Source organism: Balaenoptera musculus, chromosome 1 (assembly GCF_009873245.2).
Source record: "Balaenoptera musculus isolate JJ_BM4_2016_0621 chromosome 1, mBalMus1.pri.v3, whole genome shotgun sequence".
NCBI lineage: Eukaryota > Metazoa > Chordata > Mammalia > Artiodactyla > Balaenopteridae > Balaenoptera > Balaenoptera musculus.
Window position 1 is genome coordinate 95,708,875 of NC_045785.1, and position 16,923 is coordinate 95,725,797.

The window sequence follows — 16,923 nt, forward strand, 5'->3', positions numbered from 1 at the left end:
ACGTCCTTCCCGGCTGCGCGGCTGATTGGCCCGCCGAGGGGGCGGGGCCGGCCCCCGTCGGCTTGTTTTTAGGCCAGAGTTTTTTTTTTACCCTCATCAGCCGAAGTCTGCAAGTGAAGGCTTACATGGAACCGAATATATAAAACGGATACGAAGCGTATTTTCTTAGTATCGATTTATTTTATAAGTTCTCGAATGTGTAACATTTGCAGTAAAACCCGGGAATCTGTTTTGAGTATAATTTTTTAAATGGGGCATAATGAATGACAAACAGTAGTTCTAAAGTATTGGGTACTGGGGAGGGGTGGGGGAGTGCACGCTATGTGGTAGTTGGAAATAGTAAGTTTTCTGTTGATTTTATCCCTTACTGGCCTTGCAAGCTCAGAAAAATTCTCCAAAGAGGAAATAATGAGTTTTACACACTTGGAAGAAATGGGAGGTGTACGCAAAAGTTATTGGCAGCAAGTTTAAAAGTGAGTTAAAATTTGGTATATCATGTAGTACACTTGAGTGTGCGTGTTGCTTATCACAATTTTTTTAAATTAAAATACACCGGACAGGGACTTCCCTGGTGGTCCAGTGGGTAAGACTCCGTGCTCCCAATGTAGGGGGTTCAGATTGGATCTCTGGTCGGGGAACTAGATCCGGCATGCGTGCTGCAACTGAGAGTCAGCATGCTGCAACTGAGAAAGTCCGCAGGCCATAGCTAAAAGATCCCGCATGCCACAACTAAGACCCAGAGCAACCAAAATAAATAAATATTTTTTTAAAAATACACCTGACATAAAATTTACCATCTTAACCATTTTTAAGTGTACAGATGTGTCATTAAGTACATTCATAGTTGTGCAACCATCACCACCATCCATCTCCATGAATCTTTTCATCCTGCAAAAGTGAAACACTGTACACCTTAAACAATTCATCATTTCCTCCCTGCCCCCAGCCACCTGCACACCAAAGATACTTTGTATCTCTATAACTCTGACTGCTCTAGGTACCTCATACAAGTGGAATCATACAATATTTGTCTTTTTGTGACTGGCTTATTTCACTTAACATAATATCCTCAAGGATCATCCATGTTGTAACATATATCAAAATTCCCTTCCTTTTTAAAGGCTGAATAATATTCCATTGTATTGTATACCACAGTTTATCCATTTATCTGTTGGACTCCAGTTTCTTGCACATTTTGGCTCTTGTGAGTAATGCTGCTATGAACATCAGTATACAATATCTTTTTGTGACACTGATTTCAATTATTTTGAGCATATATACCTAGAAGTGGGATTACTGGATCAAACGGTAATTCTATTTTTAGTTTTTTGAGGGACCACCATACTGTTTTCCACAGCAGCTGCACCATTTTTTATTCCCACCAACGATGCACAAGAGTTCCAATTTCTCCACATGCATGCCAACACTTAGTTCTTTTGATAGCGGCCATCCTATTGGGTGTGCAGTGGTTTTCAATTGCATTTCCCTAATGATTAATGATATTGAGTATCTTTTCATGTGCTTATTGGCCATTTGTCTATCTTCTTTGGAGAAATGTCTATTCAAGTCCTTTGCCCATTTTTTTTTTAAAGATTTATTTATTGATTGATTGATTGCTATGTTGGGTCTTTGTTTCTGTGCTAGGGCTTTCTCTAGTTGCGGCAAGCGGGGGCCACTCTTCATCGCGATGCGCGGGCCTCTCACTACCGTGGCCTCTCTTGTTGCAGAGCACAGGCTCCAGACCTTTGCCCATTTTTTAATCAGACTTTTTTTTTTTTGGTTGTTGTTGAGCTGTAGAAGTTCTTTATATATTCTGGATATTAATCCTTTATCAGACATGATTTGCAAGTATTTTCTCTGATTTCATGGGTTGCCCTTTCACTGTTATGTCCTTTGGCTTATCACAATTTTTTAAAAAATAATTAAACATTAAAAAAATGAAATTTGGGGAATTCCCCGGCTGTCCAGTGGTTAGGACTTGGCATTTCCACTGCCGTGGCCCGGGTTCAATCCTTGGTCAGGGAACTAAGATCCTGAAAGCTGTGCAGCATGGCCAAAAAAATTAAAAATAAAACTAAAAATAACATTTTTTTAAAAAATGAAATTTGAATCAGACCTCTGAAGCTTCTGCCAGGGAGAAGTCAAGAACTTCTACACCACCCTCCCATCCCCACTCTCCTTCCTTGAACCCCCACCAGAGGATTCAGAGACTAGAGATACCTCAGTTCTCATATTTTCTCTTTCACATGAACCTCCAAGAATCTATTCACCTCCATGCAGAAGACAGTGTGGAGGCACAGGAAAAAGGACATATGTAACCAGACAGTTACTGAAATAAGTAAGATAATTTCTAGTGCTTATATCTAATGCACTGCAAAGTAAAAATACCCAACATATGGGAGGATCTTAAAGTTTTCTCCTTGACAGTGATGGAGGTAGAATACATAATTTTATGAACACTTTTTACCATGAAGTTGATCTGGTCTACATCAAGAAATTGCCCTTTTTTTCTAGTTTTAAATTAACACTAATGGCCTGCTATAGTATCTAAAATGTGTAAAACTAAGTATGAAAAAGTAAACTAAAGGAGCCTGTGGCCTGTTTTTAGCAGAATTCCCTTCTGCATGCCTGAGAGGTAGGAAAACTGTACTACTGAATATCCACAAGCTAATCATATTTTATTTCTAAAGTACTCGATTCAACGTATTTGTAGTCAAAGTTAGAATTTATATATTTTGCCCAGCTTCTGTTAACTTTTACAATACATTCAGTATATAAAGTTCTCTAGATAGTGAATAAAAGAGAAGACACACAAAAGTAATACAGTTGTGAAGGATTTAAAAGTAAGTTACTATGAGAAATTTAAAAAGAAACTTAAGAAAGTGATTGTGGGGTTCATCCACTGGACCACACTACTTCCAAGTAAACTGGAAAAAACAACACTCTAAACTGAAAACCACCGACACTGAGGAACAGGAATAGTTTAAGGTGTCAAGAGGTCTTTATTGAAATAATAGCACAGTTACACTTCTAATACCCTTTCCACTTGTATACAATAGATTAAAAATGCTTGCTACATACAGTGCACAGACAGTTCAATAATTAGAACCAACTCAACTTCATTTGAAATAAATAAAATAGGCTATTTAATAATTTAAAGTAAAATTACTGTACATTATGAAAATAAAGATACATAAATGTTAGGATCTACAATGCCATAGAAATAAAATCATTATTCTGCATTACACAAAACAGTGCAAGAAAAGAATCCGAATAAGCTTTTGGAGTGCAAAGTTTAAATTTTCCATTTTAAATTATCATGCAGACATAGCATTTCAAGCCATGCTATAGTCTATGGCAAAGTTTTTAATTTTGAAGAGGAAAAATGCTAGCCGGTAAATTTACTGTACCATCAAGTGTTGCATCACATAACGCTGCTGCTCTGCCTACAGTACAGTTTAGAAGGGAGGTATCTTGTTGCATCCAAAAAATTGAAATTAACAAGTTTCTGAAGAAAACACATTTACCTTTTAAGCCTGAAACAAAATAATGTGACAAAAGAGTAATTCTATCCCTGGGTTTAAGAAAAAAGAAAAGGCCTATACCACATAATGAACTAAGAAGCAGTTTTCCACCCACTTTTAAACTCCATAGTAATCCTTAGTTAAAACAACAATGTTAACTCTGGGGAGACATATAAAATTCTGATCTCTAGCTGACAAGTGATACAATATCATGGGATTGTGAGAAAAGCAAAAGTAATTTCTGAATATCTATGTTTAATCTGTGTAGAACTTGGTTGCATTACATGTAATAATATGCTTAAAGTATAGTTCAGTTTCAATGTGTATATAAAACTGTCAATTAGGCGAAGACCAAGGAATGCACTTAATACTAAACTGTAAACACATCAGCCACCTTGACTTAGAGTGCACACTGACAACATAAGAGCTCTTCCGCAGACTTTGGCAACAAGACTACACATAGCAGGTCACAGCAGCACGAGCTCACATGGAAGACTGAAAGCACTGCAGAATAACACCACCCAACAGCTCCTATCACAGGGATACGTGGTAATAAGGGGCCTCCTCGTGCTAAGCCACCTTCCAGGTCAGTCTGTGTTCTTCAAATCTGTAATGTTCACAACTCAGTAGTCTTAAGTCTGTGCCCTCACTGCATAGACTGACATTGGCTGTACTCTATCCACTGTACGTCCAGAGGGTTACAGTTCTGTCTGCAGAGGACGACAGGAAGGAAAGATCCTGGGTGTGCCACCTGCACTGAATGACTTTGTCCTTGTGTTCCCCCACCACCATGATAGGAAGCTGTTTAGTGAGGTCTCCTAAATTAAAGAAAAGAGATTTGACTTACAGTACAAAATATATACAGATTTCATAGACTTCCTATTACTTTAAGACATTACAGTATATAAAAGCCTAATACATTAATATAGTACATTGAAAAGTTTAAACAGTTTAAATTACTGAAGACCTAATTATGTGAGCAGTATTTGGTAACATATACACAGCAACATGACACGGCTGTCACTCTCTCCTTGAAACTCTCTCCCCTTGATATCTCCCTGACTTCAGTGCCACTACACCGCAGCCTCCTTTGATGTTTGTCCTCTTCTTCCTGAGTTAAAGTTTGGTGAATCCCAACAGTGAGCCTTCAAATTTCTTGTTCCCTGTATACCTCATCTCCTATGAAATTTCACCTAGTACCATACTACCACAGCCATTTATATACTTAAGATTCATGCACATTTCATCTCCAACCTTGACTTCTCACCTGAGCTCGACTAGTAGACAAACAGCTATTTGACATCTCACTTGACTGCCTTGACAGTCACCTTAAGTGTAACTTGTTTAAAACAAACTCTTGATTTTCTTGCCTAAACCTGTTCCTCTCCCTACCTGTCTTCCTCATCTCAATGGTACCATCTGCTTGCTCATGCCCAAAACCTAGGAATCAGCACTGATTCCTTTTTCCCTCACTCCGCAAACTTAACAGAAACAAACTAAAATACATCCGTAATTCAATTACTTCTTACTACCTCCACCTTTACAACCCTAGTCCAAGCCACCATCGTCTTCCACCTGAATTGGTCCAATTGCCTCCTCACAGATATTTATACTTACACACTCTCCCTATAATTCAAAATTATTTTTAAAATTTTCAGACCATATCACTCCCTATTTTAAATCTTCCGAAGGATTCCTATTATGCTTTTTTAAATGCCTACAAAACCCTGCCTCTGATTTATTCTCCTGCCTCTCTCTCCCTCGGTTCACTAAGTTCCAGCCACACTGGTTTCTTGCAGTGTCATGAGCAAGCCAAATCCATTCCTGCCTCAGCACCTTGACCGTGCTATGGTCTGTTCCTAAGGTCCTGGCACAGCTTGTTCTTCTCACCAGGTCTCTGTGCAAATGGCACCTCCCTGGTGAGACCTACTCTAGCCTGCCCAGCACAGCCTTCCCCTAGCCACCCTGTCACTCTCTCCTGCCTTGCTAATCGTTTAACAGCACTTGCCAATACCTAAAATTACAGTTTACTGGTTTGCTTTTTACTGACCTCTAAAATGTAAGCTCCATCAGGAAGAAAGTTACCTGTCTTACTCATCTCTCTGTCTGTCCATAGTTGGTACACAGTAAATATTTGCTTAATGTATGTTTAAAAACAAAACTAGATACTGAAGATATAATTATACCGATTATACACTACATTATTTTAAAGTAGCAGCAGGAGTATTGATACATAAATGTATATTTTAACATCTACCATCATTGAACTCAAAATGATTCAGTATAAAAAATGTTGATTCTTTTAAATATTTTAAAAACTATTTAACAATAAAAATAAGACTATTCGCTCAATTTAATAATTTGTTACAATTCTTCTCAATACATTTACCAAGTAATTTGCTCAGTAAAAGCTGTAAAACTAAAAGTTGAAAATGTTGTATAGTCAATCACACTAGATTAACATAAAAGAAAGATTCCAAATAGAATAGGAAAGACTAAAAAAAAGGAAAGAGGTCAATTTCCATCACCTTGTAGGTCTGTCACCTTTATTTTCATATCATAGGATCCTGTTAGCAAGTAGTGAGCTCCAGGAGAGAATCGAACAGAGCGAACATCACTGGAATGAGGGTGGTAACTTTGTACCATTCTTCCTCCTCTTATGTCATATAACATGCAGCTGGAATCTTCTTGTCCTGTGGCTAAGAGACGGCCACTGGGATCTACCGCTACAGATGCCACTGCACTGCCTGTATAGCAGGAGGAATGGAAGGTTCGATATGCAAAAATCAATATAGCTAAACTGCAACAGCTACTTATGTTCACTGAACCATACACTAAAGATTTAATGTAGCTTATCAATACTGTTCAGTTATGGAAAAATCCAAACTGTCAACCAATAAATACTTGCATCCTTTTTTTAGAGGATATATGAAGCAAGATTCTGTGAGAAATGAGAAAGCTCCTTTTTTTTGTCCTTTGGGAGAACCCCCTGGAGCAGCATTACCTATAGTGCAATAGATGAGCCACTTTTCCTAATGCAGTGTTTTCACTGCTGGGTAAGTGTCCAAAAATTCTCCCATACCCAGCTCAGAGTCTAGTTGGGGGAACAAAAGATTAAATAACAAAATATATTTTAGGACACAGTGTGGGAAATATCTCTAAGCAACACATGATTAACTGCCAACAGGAACTGAACAAAAAATAAGCTCTGAGTCTACAGGTTGGACCCTTGACTCTAGGCCATGGAATAATGCCTCCATGGGGGTGCAAAATGGTTCTCAGAGGACAAAAAAATCCTAAATATTAACAATGGTTTGTAGCCCTTCGAAGTTCAGCCCTACCAAACCAAAATCTCATTCCTTAGTATTTAATTTCTTTTGTTAGGAAAAAATTTAATTTTGTTTTTCTCCTTAGGGGAAGCGATAATGAAAATAAGATTGAAGAGCACTACTCTAGACCAAAGTGGCCTGCGAAGACTTAACAGAAAAAAGGGACATAAGTTAGAGCTTGAAGAATAGTAAACAGTATAAATAAGAGAGAATGTGTTTACATGTATTACACATATATGTAATTAGAAATAATCTTTGCTTGAATTTTTGATAGAGAAAAGAAGAGGCTATCAGGAGGAATTACATGAGAAAATGTTTAAAGGAAAGGAATAAAAATGTTTAAGGATAGGTAGCTTAGTTTGACTGGAGTTACTTGCTTATATACTTACAGAATATTCCTAGAAGAATAAATAAGAAACTGGTCCCTTAGGGAAAGACACCAAGAAACAGGAGTGGGAAGAAAATGTTTTACACCCTTTTGCTCAATTTTTGCCACGTGTATGCAATTAAAAAATGTTTTTTTAAAAAGGTCTGAGTTCTAAAACGACCCTGCTAACAGAATAATTAGGGCATGATACTTAATCTCCTCAGGCCTTGGTTTCCTTAGCTGAATATTATTTTTACAAATAAAGTAACAGATGAAAGCATTTTGTAAGAATTTAAGGTAATCAATAAAATGCCAAGTAGTTAGTTTCTATTGTTCCTATTTTTTTTTTAACATGTTTTGCAGGGGAGAAGAAGTAAGTGCAATCTATAAAGTTTCTTTCTCATATAAATTTATTTAAATTCCAAAAAACCTACCAGTTCCATGGAATGTTGTGCCAACAACGCGAACACAGCTTGGTACACGGAGATCCCAGAACCTAACAGTCTTATCTTGGGAACCAGACGCAATCATCCAGCCACTCCAAGTGTAAAGCGCTAAAATATGCCCTATAAAAGATCATATAATCAGTGAGTACTGTGGAACAGTATTTTTCTATAACACATTCAAAGCTAAGTACTCCTTAACTGTTGAGCACGTCTAATCTAGTTAATCAAATATACTGTGTGGCAGGGATTTTCCATATATAATATATCAAATATATTGGCAATTTTCAAAAAATTAAATTCAGTAAAAGGCACATCAAAACCATGCTTTATAAACTTAACCTTTTTTGGTGAGTCAAATATTTCAGGACATCATAATTAGTACTGAAAAAATATTATCATTTGAAATTAGGGCAAATTTTCCAAAGAGGAAGCACAGGATTGTGGGATTAGATCACCAGCTTTGGAAGGGACAGACCTGTTCTGCCATGTTTGGCAGTAAGATAATGAGCAAGTCATTTTGCCTTTTTCAAGTTTTGCCTTTTCCACGTATAAGATGGAGATAGAACTTCTGGCCTTATAAGATTGTTGTGAGGATTAAATTAAGGAATTATGTGTCTAAGTAAAGGAAAATGTGAGCTATCATTACCTGTGTTGTTATCCAAAGTTCACAATTTAGATTTTTGAAATAAAAATTTCCTGTCCTGAAGAAATCCCTTTTGATGCAATATACCCCCTTTAATGAAAATGCGTAGGGGGAAAAAGCATGGGATGAACAAAAAGAAGAGTAGCATCTGAGACTGATATCACATACCGGTATGCCCACTCAGAGCATGGAGGCCCTGTCCTCTTTGACAATCGGTTGTATAAATGTTACAATCCCCTGCTCCAGCACTTATCAAAATAGCTCCACCACTTTCTGGACCTTCCATAAATGCCAAGTCTCTGATTGTCCCATCATGCATACTAAATTCCAGATCCGGTCCTGAAACAGCAATAAGAATTTTAAAAAAAGACGCTGCTCAACTTACTGTGATAATTTGAGATTGCTAAACTGCCTCCAAACTGACCAAGAGTAGTAGAACGGTAGAATGGTATGGTTTATATTTTTATTTTGGAATTGATATAATAATCAATTTCATTTTACTGAGTAAAAAACTTCAAGAAATCAAAATACCGACTAGGTTATCATCATCACTAAAACAGAGCTATATGTAGAGTTACCTTCTTGGCTTTTATCCCAAAGAAAATGAAAGAAAAAACAGATACTCTCTGGAAAATATTCACTAATACAATTCTGGAAGTTATTTAAAAGTTATTTTTCTGATGACAAAATTTTTCTGAGGATTAGACACCACCTGGCCACCTTGTAAGAACTGGTTAAAAAAGGATAATGCGTCATGAACGCAAGCAATTAGAATGTAAAAAAATTCTTAATGGTATATTCTTAGATTTAACTAAAAATAATACAGAGCTATATCAGAGACACACATGGGGAAACACAAAGAACACACTGGCAAGCTACTGCTTACATACTCGGCCCCTACCTGTTGCATTACAAGTCTCTGCATTGAAGGGCAGCACTTTGACGTATTTGTCATTTGATCCTGTCGCTAATAACTGTCCACAAGGACTCCAGGCCACACAGTAAATGGATCCTTTGTGATGTTTATTCCTTTTAAAACGTACCACTGGCTGCTTAGGGATGTCATGTGCACTAGAAAGAAAAATCGCAAAAAGATATTTCAATTTCTTGCTTACTAAGGTTAATGAATGTGAAGTGAATGTGAGGTTCTGCATTATGGTTGTTCTTGAGGGAGGGAGCAAAAAAACTATCAGACAATATGTTAACAATTTTCAAACTCTTAGATGAAATAAATTTAAAGCATATTTAAAATCCAAAAGTAAAATTATTAACCATTATTATACTAATCTTAAGTCTTATTTCAGACCACATAGGGAAGAGGATATTTTCTAAGTCTTCATTTCACATATTTTCATATATCTTTCAATTCCCAAAAGAATTTTAAAAAGAGCTAATGATGCTTCTAATTCAAAAAGTTCAATAAACATTTATTAAACATATAATATGAGCAATTGCCTGGGGCTAGGGGAAGGCAAAGGATAGAGAAAAGGACAGAGAAAAAATAAAAGCGGCAAGAGCTCTGTCCTGAGTTTAATATCTGGCAGGGGGAGATGTTTCATGACTACCCACATACAGTAAAGCAAGTATAAATATTATAGTCCAATACAAGGTACTAGGTCTTAAAGGACAGGGAGAATTATTACAGAAAAAGATGAAGGCAGGAAAACTGCTTCAGTGAAGATAAAATATAGTGGGGAGACCAGCCCAGCATGCAGCATGGGAAAAAGTCTGTGGGACTGGCGGGGAGAAGCCTGGGGCATTCCAGAGACTGAGTGGGACAGACATGATGGGTGAGGAGCAGCAAGCACAGCTGGGGAAGGTCCTAAATGCCATGCTCCTCGATAGCTTGGCCTTTAATGGGAGTATAACATTGGTTTAGTGGAGTAGTAGCATCTTATCTGTACTTTAAAACATAGACTAATATTAAGATACTATAGGTATAATGATAACATCAAGTCTATGTAAGAAAATGTACATGTTTTTGGAAATTCATCCTAAAGGGTGAAATGACATATCTAGGATTTACCTTAAAATACTTTAGTAAACAAAAAGGATGAAGAAATATGACAAAAATCTTGACAAATGCATTTCAGTGTACTAATCTCTACTTCTGTGTATGCTTAAAATTTTCATAATTAAGAAATTTTTAAAAAATAAGAATATTGATAAATCTTCAACACTTACAAGGTAGTTAATAGTGATAGAGAAAATAAATCAGATCAAGATTCTCTTTTCAGCTGGACATCCAGTTCATTGCCAGGGCCAACCAATTCTTTCTTTAAATGGATTTTACCTCCATCCATTTTCCACTGCCATCACACCAGCCATTGACAACAGCCTCCTACCTTTCTCCTAGCATCCAATCTTATTGCCATCTGACCCAGAGTTTACATCACAATACTGTTCTGCTGAAAACTTCCAGCAGCTTCCCACTGCACTCACCATAAAATCCAAAATGTATACAAAACTGCATAATATAGTTCACATCTATCTCTGTAGCCTCATCACACTACAGCTCACAATACTCCAGCCGATCCGAACTTGTTTTGGTTCCTTAAAAAGCCAAGCTCTTTCTCACTTCATGTTCCCTCTAATTACTATCTTCTCCCTTCTCTTCACAGGGCTAGGTTCTACTCACCCTCAGATCTCAGCTTTAACACCTCTTCTTCAAAGAGGTCCTACCCTGACTCCCCAGTTCCCTCATCTCCCGTTTTACTATGTTACAGCACCTTGTACTTTCTCTTCATAGCACCTACCACAATGTATAATTACATTTATTAGTGTGCCTATCTCCATAATATCCATCTTCTCCACTAAAACAGAAGTTCCATAGGTCAATGAACATGTTTGTTTTACTCACAACTATCCCCAAAGCCTAGCACATAGAAGGAGCTCAAAATATATTTGTTAAATAGATGAATTTATTTTCATAAAAATCAGTTTCTTCAAGGGAGTCTATGAAACATCTGTGCCAGCATGAGAAATACAAAAGAGGAAAGTCAATTTAAGATCAGATTAACCTTAGATATACAAAGTCTTTGGCTCTGCCTACATAACTGTTGCTCTTTTCCACACCCTGATCTGGAATTCTGCCTATTCTCTCTCATATAATCCTACTTAACTAACACAATGAGCACCAATAAATTATATTACTATCATCTAACATGATCCCTATTCCCCTTCCCAACCTTTAAATGCTACTGCAGTCCAAAAGCCTAAATTTCTAGTTTCAGATACAGAGATATACCAAAAATGCAAATAAATAAATAATCTCACCCCTCTGTTCTCTGGGGTTATAATAAAAAAGCCTAAGGGTTGTAAAAAGTTTCCAAAACATATTATGACATGTACTGCTTTTTATTTTTAAAATTTTAAAGATGTGTAGCTTGTTTTGTTTGAGTGTTTTTGTCTACTGGTATGAAAACTATTCCATTTGTGGCCATTTCTCTAACCACAAAATCTACCAAATAGTTCTTGACCTTTATAATGCCTATTTATTTTGATAGTAAAAGCCTTGACAAATAAATTGACAAAAAGAGTTCAAATTTGGTTTTCTGTGAGATTATATCTAAGGTATATGCTTTCTCAGTAACTTTAAAGAATTAGTTGTACACCTAATACATAAGGTCATGTGCCTGGTTTTTTGCGACATATGCCTTTAGAGATATATCTCTTATTTTCAAATCCCATAATCTGTTAAAACAAGAGACTAAAATCATAATTAGGTTGACTGAATGAAAATTGAATCTTTCTAGGTCAAAATGGTCAAATATCAGCAATTTCATATAGTTCAACCTAATACTTCTTTGTAGTGTAAGACATTTTAAATTTTCTCCAAGTCTACAACCAGCAATACTTTGTCTTTATGTAATTAAGCTAGAATAGAAGGATCTTGCAGATTTTTTTAAAAATTAACAAAAACCATGAAAATAAAGAAAACTAGACTACTGAGTGAACAATGGCCTAATGAAAAACATTTTATGAAAAACAACTTATAAAGTTAATGGATGGGGGACTTCCCTGGTGGCGCAGTGGTTGAGAGTCTGCCTGCCAATGCAGGGGACACGGGTTCGAGCCCCGGTTTGGGAAGATCCCACATGCCGCGGAGCAACTAGGCCCGTGAGCCACAACTACTGAGCCTGCGCGTCTGGAGCCTGTGCTCCACAACAAGAGAGGCCGTGATAGTGAGAGGCCCGCGCATCGCAATGAAGAGTGGCCCCACTCGCCGCAAATAGAGAAAGCCCTCGCACAGAAACAAAGACCCAACACAGCTAAAAATAAATTAATTAATTAATTTTAAAAAAAAAGTTAATGGATGATTCTTATGTATATTTCCTAAGTATTGAAAACAAAAATGTAAAAGCTTAATAAAAGGAAAAGAAATAAAAATTAAACACTACTGAATGGCAATTCTTAAAAAAGGGACCATATAGCTAAATTAAAAACTAAAGTAAGAATGGCACAATAATGTGCCAATAATCATCTATCCTTACCTTGGATCAATTACTTCTGGATAGGCACATACTCTCAGAGTTTTTGAATTTGAACCGACAGCATACAGACCACCACCTGGATGAAAAGCCACTGCTCTAACAGCTTGTGTGTCTTCTAGGGTATTAATACAAACAAACTGCTTTTTTGATTTGTCATCCTATGGAAAGAATGAATATGAAAGTCATTCTATAAAAACATGAATTTGAAAGAATTTGTCTTTATCTCATTTTAAATTCATCTGAACTGTATTATTCACTTCATCACTTTAATGTTCATTATCTACAATCATACATTCTTTTGAATGGCAAATCCAAATTAAGCCCAATTTTTCTATTTTTGCTACTCATTGCTAATCTAAGCTTACACAGATCACAGACATTCAAGTTTTTCTTCGCTTACTATGACAAAATATAAGAATATGCATTCCCATATTAAGTTCTCTTTAACTGTCAAGGAAAAAAATAGTCCACATGCATAGTTCTTACAAAAACAGAAAACTGTTCATGTTTCTAAAGGTAGGAAATATAAAACACTATTATTTAATCATTTTAGGGTTAAAAAAAAAAAGTTTGCCATTATCTCCAGCAATGAATACTTTAATATTTCAAACTCAAATTGTAAAATACCCTTTTAAAACTGTAAAAATGATTTTAATCAGAACATTTAATTTCAGCCTCATTTCTATTTTAAACTGTCAACCTGTCTGTCCACAGCCCTCTTCTGAGGAAGGCAAGTTGAAACAGCTCTGTATCAAAGCTTTGGTGACTGCTATTATTGGTATCATTTGAAACCACCCTGCTACCCTGACCAGGACTGGACCCTGGACCTGGAACAGAGCCCTCCAGGCTGGGTGTGGTGCACAGACCCAACCAAATTCTGTCTTTGCGTATGCACCTGACATTCATACGTTCCAAAGGCAAATCACTTCAGCTCTGGTTGTATGCTGAGAGCTCTAGAATCCATAGTGATTATATCAATGAAGAGACTATGCATCTCCCTACCCAAACTTTAATGTATTCAGCAATACATCCTCATGGGGGAGTAGGAGTTAAACCTAATATATTACACTCTGTTTGTCTTACGTAACTGAATTGAATTCTTGTATTATTCATATCAATTTGACTAGAAATACTACATTTTCCATTAATCCATATACAAGAAAGGTGACTATTTACCAAATGAATAGCATGGGTAGATAAGAGAAAAATGGAGGGGAATGACTAATTGATTAAATGGCCGATAGTACATTAATAATAATTACTAAGAGTTGCTTTACAGCAGAAGTGGCAGAGCCAAAATTAACTTTACCTGCTCTTCTCCAGTGTATTTAAATTTTTTTTTAATTTGTTGCCATTGAAAAAATAGATTTCACATAAAAATCTAACTTTCTAGCTTTTCTTTAAAATCAAAAGAACTAGAAACACTAGGCCAGCATATTTCTTTGTGCAAGGGACAAATATTCCTATGTACTTATCACAAAAAAAGTCAACTTTATTCACTTATGTTACCTGTTTGGCCCCATAAGCATCTGAAATAATTATTGTTTATGGGGTAAAAATTTGAACTAGAGAAAATAAGATAGAGTGAAGGTGTACACTGGTTAGGGAAGGATATCTGGTTCCAAAGCAAAAAACAAATGCATTGATGAGAAGTCCAAAGGAGTGAAGATATAATAATACCTTAACTAATTAACCACAGGGTTCAGAGAGTAGTGACATAGCCCTAACTCATGCGCCAAGATCACCACTGGACAATTAATATGAATACTCTCAAAATGTGATTTGCCAGGCAACCCCTTCACTTCACTCAGTGAAAGCTCAACTATCCTGAGGTAACTACCAGCATTAACAATAATGACTATTCCTAGTCATAGTCATTATATTATCACTATAATAATGAACAAAGAACTATTGTTCTTTCTTTAAATTGAGAATTCCTTGACAAAATTTGCAAGTAAATATAAAAATAATGAACCTTCCTTCCCCTAAGTATTACCTCTTCCCCTCTTGATCTTGACAGATTCCCTGCAGAATCTCCAAGAGGTGGCTTAATGACCGAATGTTCTGATGAGCTGTGTGAATAGAAATTCAAGTACAGTTTACTCTGAATATCAAAACAGAAACTAATTTATCCTTTCAATCTCTAATATTTATTTTTTTGGCAAATGACACCCACTGACTCCAGTCATAGTTACTCTCTGGAGCCATTTGTTAAGAGGCTCTGGACTCCATAACACAAAGCATAGTTAGTTGTAAGGAAGGAATGAGAAGCCATTCTAGAAAAGAGATTAAGTCAAAGTTCACAAATTTTATAGTCAGATGCCAACTACCTTTTCCCTGCTTAGTTCCAGAATCCTGGTTGCTATGCTTAAATCCTAACCCAGGCAGGAACCTGGATTGCTCTTTAGAAAAATTATCTGGCCCATGAGAAAAGACTAACAGAAACTGGACAGTTCAGGGTCCCACAATAAAACAATGTTTCCATTTAATCACTTTTTGGTGAGGCCAACAGGTAAACACATGCATCCATACATGTGGCCCTTCCTTCCAATCAGCTTTTTTAAAAAACACCTCACTCCCAATAGTCAAATGCTTGAAGAAAGCCTCCTAAATAAAAACCAGAGACTAGGGTATTCCCTGGTGGTGCAGTGGTTAGGACTCCATGCTTCCACTGCGGGGGCACAGGTTCCACCCCTGGTCGGGGAACTACGATCCTGCAAACCGTGAAACGCAGCCAAAAACAAAACAAAACAAAACAAAAAAAAACGGAGACTAAAATAAACAAGAAAGGAATTTGGAAGAAGGAAGACAATTAAGGAAACAAAAGCTACAAAAATATAATTAAAATCCTAAGAAATATAAGGGGAAATAATGAATCCAGGAAACAAGAAAAATATCTATTAAAAAATATAAGGAAAATTAGAGAATAAGAAAGAGCTTAGAAAATAAAAATGATACCAGAAAAAATTAATCAATAGAAAATGGAGGTAAGAAAATTGCTACATAAATGTTTTCAATATTCTAGCACTTAAGTTTCCAGCTTAAAAGAGCCCACGAAGTATCCAGCAAAATGAAGTAAAATAGACCTACTCTGATGTGTATCATCATGAAGTGTTAGAACATCAGGGAAGACAAAGTCCTAAAAAATCCCAGAGTGGAAAAAGCAGCAGTCCTCATACAAAGGATCATATCACAATGGCATCAGACTTTTCAATATGTACGTGAGCATGTAGCAATGACTCCGAAACTCTGAGGAATGATTTCCATTCTAGAATTCTATACTCAGCTATACTAACAAGTCAAATGTGAAATATTTAGACATGCAAGATCTCAGAAACTTCTACTCTGATGTACCCATTTTCAGAAAACTACATGAGATCCTAAAACAGGGGATCCAGTACAGGGAACAGGCAAAGGAAACTCCCAGGAGAATGGTGAAGGAAAGTCCCAGGACTCTCTAGGCCTGAATAAAATGACTTAGAAGCAATGAATATAAAGTGAACCAGGAGTGATCTTGGAGGGGTGTCTCCCAGGGGGAAAAAAAAATGGAAAGAGAAAGTACCTAATATTTTTTACTGTAATGAGGAGTTTTATGATTTTACAGTTCTGTCACAGCATCTGCAGATAGTTTAGCACCAAGAAAACTAAGCATGTATACACATACACATGCACACCAAAAATGAGGCAATTACTCCCCCCATGAAAAACAAAAAAGTTTTGTGAAAGGAAATATATTCATATTATATGACTCAGTTGTAAATAACATTTACATGGCCATAGTAATGTTAACACGGAATACCGATTTAAACAAAAATTGATGTATATTAGAAGAAGGTGTAGACAAAATTAATGTGTTGTGGCTAAGGTATGGTAGCTAAATCTAATTGGCAGGGAATCAAGGGATAATAAAAACAGCAATAGAAGCAGATTATTCAGAAATGTGGAGATACATAGCAAAAGAAACAGCTAACTAGGTTGAAAATGGCAGCCTACTGGAAACAGAAGTCATGGACAAAGATGGGTAAGAGAGGGGATTCTGTTTTGTTTTAAGCCTTGAAGTGCTATTTGTCCTTTTAAACCATGTATGTATATTACTTTGATAAAAATAAAAACCAATTTTA

At 36.3% G+C, this 16,923-nt stretch overlaps 1 protein-coding gene across 5 annotated transcripts in view; it reads right to left on the bottom strand.

Annotated features, from left to right (window-relative positions):
* Positions 1 to 2,980: 2,980 nt before the first annotated feature.
* The window catches only part of WDR47 (WD repeat domain 47), a 54,940-nt gene continuing 40,997 nt past the window's right edge, over positions 2,981 to 16,923 (bottom strand). For 2 of the 5 annotated variants that reach the window (XM_036874107.1, XM_036874111.1), the window contains 7 exons: positions 14,799 to 14,874; positions 12,803 to 12,960; positions 9,211 to 9,380; positions 8,478 to 8,654; positions 7,655 to 7,786; positions 6,053 to 6,271; positions 2,997 to 4,342 (listed from right to left, as the gene is read on the bottom strand). In XM_036874107.1, coding sequence (XP_036730002.1) covers positions 4,200 to 4,342; positions 6,053 to 6,271; positions 7,655 to 7,786; positions 8,478 to 8,654; positions 9,211 to 9,380; positions 12,803 to 12,960; positions 14,799 to 14,874 — 1,075 coding nt within the window. In that variant the 3' untranslated portion in view covers positions 2,997 to 4,199. Of the gene's footprint in view, positions 4,343 to 6,052; positions 6,272 to 7,654; positions 7,787 to 8,477; positions 8,655 to 9,210; positions 9,381 to 12,802; positions 12,961 to 14,798; positions 14,875 to 16,923 lie in introns of all 5 variants that reach the window. The other 3 variants (XM_036874108.1, XM_036874109.1, XM_036874110.1) reach the window with 3 other exon arrangements.